Source organism: Miniopterus natalensis, chromosome 3, assembly GCF_054644295.1.
Source record: "Miniopterus natalensis isolate mMinNat1 chromosome 3, mMinNat1.hap1, whole genome shotgun sequence".
Classification (NCBI taxonomy): Eukaryota; Metazoa; Chordata; class Mammalia; order Chiroptera; family Miniopteridae; genus Miniopterus; species Miniopterus natalensis.
Genome location: NC_142083.1, coordinates 39,911,079 through 39,924,411, shown reverse-complemented (window position 1 = coordinate 39,924,411; position 13,333 = coordinate 39,911,079). Strand labels below are relative to the sequence as shown.

At 34.3% G+C, this 13,333-nt stretch overlaps 1 protein-coding gene and 1 pseudogene across 1 annotated transcript in view; both read right to left on the bottom strand.

Moving 5' to 3' along the window:
• The window catches only part of SCAMP1 (secretory carrier membrane protein 1), a 56,770-nt gene that overhangs the window by 20,883 nt on the left and 22,554 nt on the right, over window positions 1-13,333 (bottom strand). The window contains exons 3-6 of the mRNA XM_087815427.1: window positions 8,811-8,909; window positions 7,807-7,915; window positions 5,548-5,676; window positions 4,319-4,478 (exon numbers count right to left, since the gene is read on the bottom strand). Of these exons, the coding sequence (XP_087671553.1) occupies window positions 4,319-4,478; window positions 5,548-5,676; window positions 7,807-7,915; window positions 8,811-8,909 (497 nt within the window). The remainder of the gene's footprint in view (window positions 1-4,318; window positions 4,479-5,547; window positions 5,677-7,806; window positions 7,916-8,810; window positions 8,910-13,333) is intronic.
• Window positions 11,194-11,976, bottom strand: LOC107535050 (neuronal-specific septin-3 pseudogene; annotated as a pseudogene).

The window sequence follows — 13,333 nt, the reverse complement described above, 5'->3', positions numbered from 1 at the left end:
ACTAAGAGTTTTTACTGCACTTTCCTAGGAGCACACAACTTTTAAGTGGGGAAATCAGAATTCTAACCCTTTCTCAGTGTGTTTCCAATAGTTACACTTCTTCAACAACTCACCCTCTCATTAATAATTACCTAATATTTTACATTATTTACATAATGCTTAGTGATTTGTGGAAACATAAAATTAAGAACGAAGTTATAATCTTTTAAAAACATATAAATGACAAAATGTCAGCTCCAAGTTTAATTCTGACGCCAAATAAACTTGACTTTTAGAAGCACGTACACCTGGAGCATCTCTACATATTCTTCTAACAGCCAGGCAATGGGATGGCCAGACAGAGGACAAAGCCCTTCAAGTGCAGCAGTAACAGCAGCTCAGGCTGAAAACTAGACAGCACATGCGCGTAGAACAGCATTTTACACAATCTGAAACCAGCCTTTTCATGAACTTGTGATATTCTGATGGTGCCAGTAAGAGGAGGTTTTTCCTCAATTTCAGAGAAAAATCTTCAAAAAGGTAATCCAAAAGAAGACTAACTTGAAAATAACTGATCTTATACTTATAGATACATCACTAATATGGTATCAACATTAAATTCCTTCTGAATTCAAACATTTTTGGGGTGCTTTTGAATATCACCCAATTTTTATATATGAATTCTAACCAAAGCTTCAAAACTGCCTACTTTTTTTTTATCTTTATTGTTGAAAGTATTACAGATGTTCCCCCTTCCCCCCCACTGATCCCCTCCACCCTGCACCCCCCCCCCCAGGTATTCTCCACACTACTGTCTGTGTCCATGGGTTATGCAAAGATGCATCTAAATTCTTTGATTAACCTCTCCCCACCTACTCCCCCACCCCCACCTTCCCTCTGAGATTCATCAGTCTGTTCCAATGCATAATTTATGTTATGCATTTCTAGAGGGCAAGTACCATGTCTTCTTTGTATCTCCAGCCTAGCATACTGTCAGTGTTCAATGAGTGATTAATTTAACTTTAGGGTACTTCATATTTTCCAACTGCTTTGCAATCAGAAGTTATTTATTTTAATAGTAATATCGCTCTAAAAGAATCAAAAGAGCTCAATAATGAACTTGCAAATGAAATACTAAAACAGAAACTCAGATGACAATGGAAAACCAATTTCTCATGCATAATAACTAATTTAAAAATAATTATTCCTAAATAGAGCCTACCTTTATCACATTTAAAAATCATTATATGCAATTATTAGTTTGACTTATATATGTTACTGAATATAATCAGTTAAATGTAGACTTAAATTTTTCAATGAGTTTTAAGACTATTATACTCTAACTCAATTTATAATTCAGTTACAACAATTATATTTTTCTTCTCAGATCAGAGTTAATATAAAAAAAGGTTTACTCAGCCATCATATTTATTAAGCCAATTACAAGTTCTTGATAACAAGGTTAATTGTTAACTTTTAAAAAGGAATTTCTTGAAATACTGAGTGTATTTACTTTTAGACTGAGTCAACAGGGAAAGAAAAGAGCAGATAAACTATATATGGCAATTAAAATTGCAATTCCAACTGACCAAGGGACAACAAACAAAGAATGGCTCATTCTAGAATAAAGACTTCCTGATGTGCCCTCTAGTTATTTTTAGCACTCCACCACAAAGCTAACAGCTGGTCTAGAGACTTGGAATTACCACCCATCTACAAGGAAAAAATAATTCCTCTGGGCAACTAAAAAATAAAATCTGATCACATCCTTAAACCTAATGTCCCCCCTCAATGCATGCAAAACATATGTTTGTAATGACTCATTTATTCTAAAATCAATTCCTGCCATGTTGTTCTTATTGCTAACTATTCTTTTCCTCACTTATAGGGAAACCTGGAGAAATAAAATTTGCAGTAGATATTTAAATAATTTTATGACAGAAGAGGCAAATGTATCATTAGCCAGAATAAAACTTGATAAACTTTGAAAACAACTTTAGCTTCACTCAAGAGTCTGATTAATAAAAACTAAATGTTTTCAATAACAACTTCTTTCGAGAAATATGTAAACCTGACCTAAAAAGTTTTAGTTACCCATTTTCTAATGATTTATGTAGTATGTTCAGATGCTTGTTTCATTTCTTAATCATCATTCTTAAAACATAATATGAAATAATTTAATATCCTCTGACTCTGGCCCTTTCTCAAAGGCAGAAATCTCTCTCAAACCTGATCTCAAATAAAGCATTTACATGAATAAGTAAAATCTCTTTTAAACCCTGTATTTAATATACATAATCATATCCAATGTACCTGATTTGAGAGTTTCCTATTTAAGGGAGAAATCTATGGTTAATAAATGTTTTAACAAACTTTACTAAGTACTTTCAAAGAGATTCAGACTCACAAACACTTGGCAATCTATCTGGATGAAGAAAATTTTAAAGTTATACACTGAAAAGGTATATTAATGATTTCAAATATTTTAATTTCAACTTTCCCCATAAAAAATGTTTTCTCTCAGTTCTGCTCCAAGTTATGAAACCCAGATAATTAACATATTTGTGATATACTCTAACTTTTAGCCCTTAGGGTTGAGCTACAGCTAAAAATTTAGCCTACATATTAATAATGCAAGAAATAAAAATGTTCCATAAAGCATTTTTATTTCAACTGGCAAAGAAAGAGAATAAAGGGACTTAAGTGACTTTAAGTAATAAATGGCAAAAAAACTGTATTTTAATAGTTTGTTTTGGCTGCATTAGTCATAGAGGGTTTAAAATCCAGAATCTCCAGCCTTGGGTCACTTTTAAAGTCTCAAATGGACACATCCCCATTGCCACCCACCAGCATCATTACAGATATACTGGTAACACGATGAAAGTAGGCAGGCAGAGGCCAGATGTCAGAAAATAATTTAAAATCCTTGTGAGCCAGGCTTAGATAACAAGGACAAGAACAGCAGCAACTCTCTTCCGAGATCATGCAGAAAGTAAACAGGTCCTTTTAATTTCTCTCCAGTCCACACCTACAGAGGTCCCTCATCCCATTTGTTCCCTGACAAACAACCTCCCATATTTCAATATATACCCAAAGGTTCTTTCCTTGTTTTCCTTCCTCTCATCTATTTTCTTCCCTTCATTTTATTTCTAAACAATTTAGTTTTCTGTTGAATGACACCTTTTCTTTCCAAATTCTCAATCTTCTCTCTTTTCCTTCTGTTTTATTTTTCCCATCTGTTTACATATCTGGGTTTCTAATTCCATTGTGTGTGTGGGAGGGGATAATAAACATTCCAGTTAATCAAATAAATTTTATGTTGAAATGGAAAAAAAAGTTAAATAACTGAATATGGCCTCCTAATTTCCCTAATATATATCATCTGTACAATACATGCCTATTTCTTAGTAATGCTGCCTCTCATTCGTGAGAGCTGAAAGAGGTTCATTATTCGTAAATTAGCTTATTCGAATAAAAATGAGTTAATAGACAACTGAAAATATGGACTCAAACGGGGCTATCATCTAAATCAGCATTTCCCAATATTTATTTCTTAAAGCAATAGTACAAAAAGGTGCTCCACAAAATAATAATAATAATAATAATGGTTTCATGGTCAAATCACAAAGCACACTAGGCTCTTAAAGAGTCTAAGAAATCCTAAAATGAATTAACTTGCTTAACATTATTATCCAGCTGTTCCCAAACATAAACTAGTGAACCATTTTTTCCACACCTACTAATATTCCACAGAATATGCATTAAGGAAATGTTAATCCTAACCACCGATTAAAATATACCACGCAAAGTGTTATACTTCATCTTATAGTCTGAATAGTTTTAAATGTTGCTGTGTTATGAAAAACCAAGAGTGAATTTACACAGAAAATACTTACAAAGTTGCTAGGTGAAAGTGATTCACGTTAAACATTACATGTATATTTACCTTACCTAGGTTCATTTAAGATTTAGGCTATAATCACCACTTGTGATTTTTTTTTTCTTCTTTTGGACAGAGGAAATGAACAAAATGTTTCTTAAAGTTAATTGTATCATATGGAATAGAATGTTTTACAAATATTAAGACTTAAGGCCACTCTTATTTTTCATTCATTCATTTTCATGTTTAAGTTTTCTGAGAGGGATGAAAAACTGGGATTTTATGACTTTAAAAACCTAATGAATACACAGACACATGATATACAGACTTTTCTGAAGGTGTTTTATACAATAACAAAAACATTTTTTAATGAAAATGTCAATTTTCCCTTTAAGGTGCACCATGAGTAATTTACTGTACAGGCTTTAAAGAGCATATTTTAAAGCACACACATTTTACCTGAAAGCTCCATAAAGTGGTCTGTACCAACAGACAAATGAACAAGGAGTGAAAAGCAAGAACCACAGGATACTCAGGCCAAAGTCAACCCCTCTTGTAGGATCAACGCAAAACCAAGCCAAGCATCCGAAGATATTTAGAAACAGTGTTACTGTGTGGACTGTGGAATCAAAAAACAAAATAGAAAAGACATATTTACATTTGAGTTCATTCAACAAAAATTATAAATGAAAAATATACTTCCCAAGAGTGAATATATTTTACATGTTTTCATTTAGTATTTTTCAGAACATTGCTGTTTTTTTTTTAGGCATTTGATTTGAAAACAGAGTAATCACAGGAAAAGGAATCCTAATACATGCACTGTTTGGCAAAAATTCTTTTGGCCCCCTCCTAAAGGGCAATTACACAGCTAAACCAGAGAAGCACTACCTGAAGGGCCTATTCCCTGAGAAGGAAACATGTGATATGTCTCCTGATCCAAGGCCCAGGAAGAAAGCAGTGCCTGCCACAAAAAGAACCAGGACTAGGGAGGGAAAAGATCCTGCACTCAGAATTATATTTTTCCAGAGTGGGACTACAAACATCTCCCCCAGCAGATTATACACAGAAGAGAAGTGCTCTGTGCAATCTCATCATGACATTTTTAAACAACAAAATTAGAATAATTGGACTAAAAATGGCTAATACAGTAGAAATTTCCAGTGACTATATAGTCAATCTATAAGGATTATTAATTCACCCTCATTGAGTTGTCCATTTTTTGAAAGTACTGGGATTCAAACTGTGTTTTGGTAGAGGGTTAAATTTATTAAAGAAAGAAAAAGTACACTAGGATGCATTTCAGCTCCAGTGGCAGACCTTTCTTTAGTTAACACAAATAGATCTTGGAAAACCCTTCATATGTTGTTAATACTTTCCATGACAGGCCAAAAACAAAAAATGTGAGTAACATATAACTATACAGCATAAACCTAAAGATTTGCACATTATAATAACTTAAAGCACTTCCAAAAATTTATTCACTGGCTGAATTTATTATAGGAAACAAATTCTTTCAAAAGTTAAAATAATTTTAATGTAAATTATCACTACAATAAAAATTGAAAGATCTATAGGAAAAGATCGATTAATGATGCTATCCTTAATATATGAATTCCAAAAAAAGTGGATTTTGACAATAAAATATAAAATTTGTTTAACAAATACATAATTTATTCTGTACTCACACATCCACAAGTAGTACATAATCTTCACTGTCTTCTGGAATTCTACAGGAATGTCTACAGAAAAATCCTGATAGAAACAAGGTCCCACAGGAAAATTGCCAGGAAGAGGTGGCCAATTATTTTTTCTGCCTGCAAAATTTTTTTTAAAAAGTTACTTATATTAGGACAAATATGTGCTGTTCCTATTTTTGGTTTCAGAATAAAGAACGATATCTATTGTTATAATAGGTGTTTTACAAATACAACATTGTAATATCTACATTCTTGGAGAGCTTTGAAAGACAATCTTTATATCTTTTAAAATTTTCCCAGAATCACTTTAGAAAACATTAGATGGTAAAATAATTTTCCAGTGTCATATAATATTTAGCAGGAACCATTTATGTACAGTTGAAACAAACAAAAAATAAGAGCATAGGGACACATACCCGGTGACTCTGCCCTAAAAACAAATTTATTTCAGTCCCAAGAGTCTGGCTCTCACATGCAGGTCATGCAGTATTTAAATCTCTACAATTTCTTCCTCAGCATCTTACATCTTATTTAAATTCCTAACCCGTGTGGAGAGGGAAGACCCAGCTTTTGAATCTTGGGAGTTTTCTACCATTAACTCCATGAAAAAACACAAAATTAACCAACACCAAAGTATCAAATTCAGAAATCCCAAAGTCTCAAACAAATACCCACAACACACATAAGAAAATTACAAAACTATGAGAAGACATGAAACAGTCATGAGAAAGAAGCTAAGGAATTATAGCACCTTCAAAAACCTAGAGAAAAAACAAATTCAAATTGTGAGGGGAAAAATATGTGTCTATATAAAAAAATTAAATTGAAAATAGAGAATTGGTGGGGAAAATATAAAACTAAAATTAAAGCAAGAAGTCAAACATTAAAAATAGATAGTAAAAATAACATCTAAAGGCTGTCTTCTCATTTTAAATATTATAATCCCACAACTTTTTAAAATTAGATTTTACAAACATTTTATAGACCAGGAAAATATTAATGGCAGGAAAAAAGCATGACCTATTTCTGATTCTCCCCAACATATCTCCACTATTTATCATTCTTTTCAAATTTCATGCAGTTCACACATTTCTCATACAAGTCTCGTACTACTTGAGAAGCAGCAGAGCACAGCACGGCTCTAAGAATGAGGCTTGAGACCAGATGTGCCCAGCCGCCTACCATCTGGGAGGCCCTGGGCAACTTACTGAACCTCCTAAAGACTTAGTTTCTACATCTGAAAAATGAGAATAACAACTATACCACCCTTCACAGAATTGTTCTGAGGATTAAATGTATAACATACTACAAATCTAACTCTTAATTTCCCACTCTTCATTATAGCCCTTACTAAAATATCTCTCATGGAAATAACTTGTATTAGTCAATGCGAAGGAAATAGGATAGCTTTTAGTTACAGGTATTTCAGAAACACTGATCTCAATTACACCTTTAGTTTCTCCTTTTAGAGATACTGTCTCTGGTGTTGCAAATAAGAAAATGGCCCAGGATAAATGTATCCTTAGGAGCACCTGGATTTATAGATTCTAAGATGAGGAAGAAACAGACCATTTACTATTGCTGTCCTAGCCCTTCATCCCATCACTATCCCAGACATACCAGCAATGGCTTGTCTAGCTCTCTTACCCCTTCTCACACGCAGAGACTTCTAGCTTTCCCTAAAATAGTCTCTTGAAGTGGCCTTTGGTAGTCAGGTCTGAACAGATTTCATAGCTAAATAATCAATTCAGCATTTATTTATTTGACATCATCAAAATACTCTAAGCTTCCTAGAGTCACCACAGACTTATTTCTTTAACATGATTTGACAGACACGATATACTTGTAAGGACAGGGACAGATAATTTGAAGCTAGGCTAACTAAAGCAGAAGAGTCAACTGTAGGGCACACTCCCATGTACTCATAAAGTTTCATCAGATGCAAAGACAGCCCAAGTACATAATCAAAGGTTCCTGGAAATTAAAATAAACCAAAATTATCATATTCAAGTTCACTTTCTGTGTGATAAGGCTAACACTGTTCTAATCTATCAAAAGACTATACAAATCAGCCAAGATCAAAGAGCTACACAGTATTAAGTAGAAAATCTGTTGTGTCTGATCTCCTTGCTAGAATAGGAAAACAGGGCAGAGTTTTATTAACAAACTAAATGACCCAGAGCCAGTCCAGGCATAATTTAAAGTGTTTAAAAGTTATTTTTATTTCAAACATCTTGGATACTACACCATGTTGACTGAGGTTTTGCATTTCTCGTTCTCGACGATCTAATTCTGCAGCTTTTCTTTCTAGTTCTTCCTGGCGCTTAAGAAGTTCAGCTTGGGCCAAGGCATGTTCCTAAACAAAAAATAGTAAGTGAACAGGCTGTTGTAAGTATAAAATATTGTAACATTGATATGCTATCTCCTACTTCTCCCTCTACTATGCTAGAAACCTAATTCAAATGCTCTTCTGAAATATAGGAATTCACTGAAGATTACAGTTTCAGAAACTTTTATATAGATATTTGACCCATTTTGGTATTTCAGTTATGAAAACCTTCATGGGAATGTTGGGCACATTAGGGCAGAAAAAATTCTAAGAGTAGTCAGCATCCTAAGGTAATTGGGAAAATGAAGTTAAGGTGACCTCTGTGCCTAAATGAGTAACAGAGACAAAGGGAAGAGTTGAGGAAAACAGACAAATGGAGAAAAGAGCAACTGAATTGGCTCTTATGAACTGGGTTAAATGGTATGTAAGGTTCCCAATGCAAGAATTTATAACATCTTATATTTCATGAAATAATGAGGTGAAAGAAGGATATGGTTCAGAAATTCTGATTTATGACTCCACCTGCCTTTATGCATTCTAGACAGCTCCTTTTTTCGTGTATTCCTACCACTGTCCCTTGCTTAGCCATAACTCTCTTCCAGTAATATTTATTATTCTATCATTGTTACTATAATGGCATTGTGTGTTAAAAAGTGATACCAAAGGCACTACAATTTCACTATAAAAATTTTACACCAAGATAACAGATGAATTCATTAACTGCTAATCCTGGAACAAAGCAAATGTTATAAGCTGAGAAAGACCCACAAGTATTAGAGTCGACAAGGTGGCTAACCTAGACTAAAAATTAAGTTAAAAACTAAACAATAAGGAATGCAACAAATAACTATTTTGCTCTGGAAGTAAATGATACTAATATTGTAATTTCCAATATGAATTTGCACATGTAACATGAACTAACCTTTGCAATCTGTGTATAAGGTGGAGGTTCCTCTGTTGGTTTCATTATTGCTGGTTGTGTACTAGGTACATTCGGCATTTTCACATTGCCTGGTGGGGGCTAGGAAGATTAGGAAAAGGGCAAATTACATAACACAGAGATCCAACTTGAACTTCTTTCAAAAGACATACCACCAACAAAAAGCAAATGCCAAGAAATGCCTCTCTTCCTCCCCTCCCTTCTCATAGTCAGTGTGTAACAAAGACCTGCTTCAACTCTCCATCTCCACCTTCTAATCCATTTCTGTCCTCTTTAATCTGGTGCTACCTCTAACACTACACCACAAACATTCTCCTCTAAGATACCACATGTAAAAAAAAAAAAAAAAAACACATAAAAATATTTCAGTATTTCTTTTTAGTAAAATACACAGAGCGCCAAACTAAAGGATTTACACCAAGGTTAACTATCAACTCTTCCTTTTTAAGAAAGCTGTGTCAGTGCCCGAGTAGGATGGCTCTTTACAGAACCCCACCAATATCCTTGAAAAAAGTTAAGAGGGAAGACCTTAGGTAGATGTAAAATAAACTTCACAACCTCCACTTTGCCAATGAGAATCAGCATTATTTGAAAGCTGCAACATCAGAAAGTAGGCAGATTATCTACAAACCATCAAAGGGGAACTGGTAAAATTTCTGTGTATACATATGATTCAGCCATTTAAAGGAATGTGTTGGAACTATAGAAGAAGCCTTTTTAAATACTAAATGAAATAAAGCAAACTACAGAACAGCATGCATATGACCAATTTTTACCTTTATAAACACACATCTGTATATGTTCAGAAAAATATTTGGAAGGTCTCAGCAAAATGATATCAGAGGGATTTGCACCTTTTGCTTTAAACAGTTCTCTATTATTTGCCTTCCCCTCCCCAATATACTACCTTAAGTTTGAAGTACTCTTTTATTTTTATTTTATTTTATATTTATTGGTTTGGGGGGGGAGGTAGAAGGGAGGAGAAGAGAGAGAGAGAAAGAGAGAGGCAGACACTGAGGTTGATTTGGTGTTCCACTTATTTAATGCATTCATTGGTTGCTTCTTGTATGTGCCCTGACTGGGGATCAAACTTCAACCTTGGCGTTACAGGGACAATGTTCTAACCAACTGAGTTACCCGGCACAGCCTTAAAGTACTTTTCTAAATGGCCATAAGAAAAAAAAGACAAGATGGAAGGAAGTAAAAGAGGAGGGGAAAAACACATGAAGCAGCAGCTGCAAAGAGAAGTTTAAGTTCAAAGGTCAAAACTATTAAAGCTGGAAGACACCACCAACATAGCAGGATTTCATCCTGACACAGTAAACAACAGCTCTGAAAAGGAAGCCAGGCACAAGCAAAGATAAACTGGAGCACAGCTGATTCTTACATACATATGGAAAAACCAAGGTCAAACAATTTTGAAGAAAAATAAAGAAGTCGGACGTATGACATCAAGACCTATTTTAAGGTTATAGTAATTAAGAGTGTAGTATAGATGCCAAAGATACAGAAATATACCAATAAACAGAAAGGACACAGAAACAAACCCACACAAGTGCAAAAATGTGATGGCCCACAGAGGAGACTCTACAAAACAGTGGAGAAATAACGTATTAGTCAATAAATGATGCTGGGATAACTAACTGGTTACCCATATGGAACAATTAAACCAGATTCCTACTTCATACCATATATAAAAATAAATTCCAGGTGAATTAATGACCAAAAAGTGAAAAATCAAAACTTAAACACTTTTAGGAAAAAATACAGGTGAATATTTTTATGAACTCAGGGTACATGAGAGCTTCTGGAATGTAAACTCTAGAAGTCGTCATTATTTTGTCTATGATGTAGCCCAAGTACCTAAAACAGTGCCTGGAACATAATAAATGCTAAGTATTTATTAAATTAAGATTAGAAAATGAACCACCCATAAAGTTATGATTGACAAATTCAACTGCATTGAAATTTAGTAACATAAAGTAAAGTCAAATCAAATCAGAGTGGGGAAAATTTGTTATAATGAATGTAACAAAATATTGCTAACCAGAACACAAAGAATTGTTACAAGTCCATAAAAATACAAATACTAATATAAAAATGGGCAAAAGACCTGAACAGGTAATACAAATAAAACAGAAATGGCCAATAAAAATATGAACTCAACCTCACTAGTAATCAAGAAGTGCAAAACAGTGGCATATCTTTTCACAACCATAAGAGAGTAAAATTTAAAGCCTGAAATACCAAAATTGGAATTACAGTGCATACATAATGATGGTGTGTATAAAAATTAAAGCATATTACCAAGGTAGCATTTCAAATCAGTGGTAACAAAAAAGATAAATGGTGCTGGGAAAATTATTTAAATGTTTGGAAGGGAAAACCAGATCCTTGTATCTAGGCAGATTTTGTCATTCTCCATCTTTTCCTCCAAATCCTCAACAAATTCCTTCTCAAGGTAGAATTCAGTGCCATTTATTTCAAGCACCTTGCAAACCCTTTGCCTGAATTCAGACTTCTCCTCCAGGGTCATGGTGTCAGCCTTAGCAATAAGGGGGATGATGTTCACAACTTTGCTGAGGTGTTTCATGAACTCCACACCGAGAAGTCACAGGGAGTGTCCTGTTGGGGAGATGAACTCAAGTGTCAGGGACGTGTTTCTTCCTGGCAATGTTCACCTCCTCCTTCAAGAACTTTTCATACTGTTCATTGATGTACTTCTCAATGGGCTCCCAGCAGTTTTCATTGTTGATCTGGTCTCTAAAGCCAGGGGTGTTGATGACGGTCAGCTTCATTTTGACAGAGCCGTCTTCTATCACGTGCCCAACAGCCTTGATCTCTCCTGTCTTGGGATCTTCTCCTCCCAGTTCCAAATGGAGGCCTTGAGGCTCACTTGGGATTTGAAAAGCATGTTGACCAGCACTGACTTGCCCAGTCCACTCTGACAACCAAAATGCTGAAGTTGAACCCAGTCTTCATGGTCTTCTCATGTATCTATTCAATGATGGTGTAGATGCCAATGTAGCCCAGCAGGTTGGAGTTGATGTTTGATAGGTTTCATGGGCACTGCTGGCTTAGGCCTGGGCTGAGATATCAGCTCTGACATGGCTATGTCTGTCCTGATCTCTGGGACCCCTTTGGACATGAATCTCTATGATTTTTTAAGTGATTATTATAAGATTACCATCACATTTTAGTAAAGATTTGGTAAAATGGGTATTCTCACACACTGATAGTGGGAGGATATACTAGTTCATATAATAATCCTGGAGTATAATTTGGCATTATGTTTAGGCACCAGAGAAGTATTTATACCCTATGACCCATAGTTAGCTACTCTTAAAAAATATCTGAAGACATTAATCCAAGATATGCACAAATGTGTATATGTTAAGAATGCTCACTATAGCATTATTTATAAAAGCAAAAAGTTAAAAATAATGCAAGTGCCCAACAACAGGAAAATGTTTAGATAAATTGTGATACATCCATAGGAGAACATATTATTTAGCTATTTAAAAGTTCTGAAAACTATTTAATAAAATGGGGAAAGTCTTTGTAAGTGATAAAAGCAACTTATAAAACAAAACTGTATATACACTGTACTCCCAATTTTTATTTAAAATATAATTAAAATATATCAAAATGTTAATAGTGATTATTTCTGGATAGTGGGGTTAAAAAGCTTTTTCTTGTACTTTATCTCCACTGTAATCTATTGTTACCCAAAGAATTATAACTGCTCTGTTCCATCCCAATATCTCATATTAATAGGCAGAAACACTGAAGCAAATCAGTTCTAACTGTTCTCCAACTAAAAAAGCAGAGTCCTAAAGTCTCACTCTTTGGGTTAATATGTAGCAATAACAAAACAATGATCAAATAAAATGCCTGACAAAGTTAGTTTGGCAGCATACTTGAGAAAAAACAAAGGAGAAAGTACACAAAAAATCACTGAGTTGAAAAATTACTATAAATTCTTCACTGTTTTGAGTAACAAAATATTAAGTACAATAAATTAGTAGGTAAGGCTGGGTTAGAACTACTAATTTGATAGATTTGAGGTCACAGTTGCTTGTGGTATAGCAATGATGAGAAATGTTGGAGAAGTACAAATCTCTACGAGTGAGCCCTGATATTAATGGGATAGCTGTTATCCTGGTAATTTCTTCAAATTTAGAGACATTAGCTAGATCTCTATTTAGCTCTGGGACACAGTATTCTCTTCAGCCACAGCATAGCCACCTCAAGCCAAGTACAGCTGTTGCCATAATTATTAAAGACCTATTCTGATGATAGCCCATAGTTCCTTTCCAATTGTTCACTTCTGCACATATGAGTAAAATGAAAACTAATAAAACAACCCACTCAAAACTTCCATTTCTGGCAATATAGCAGACCACACATTTGTAGAGAACCCCCCCCCACACACTACATAATACCTAATCAAATTTTATTTAAGTATTTTAAATACATAACTAAGCTGACAGGAAATCTTAGGA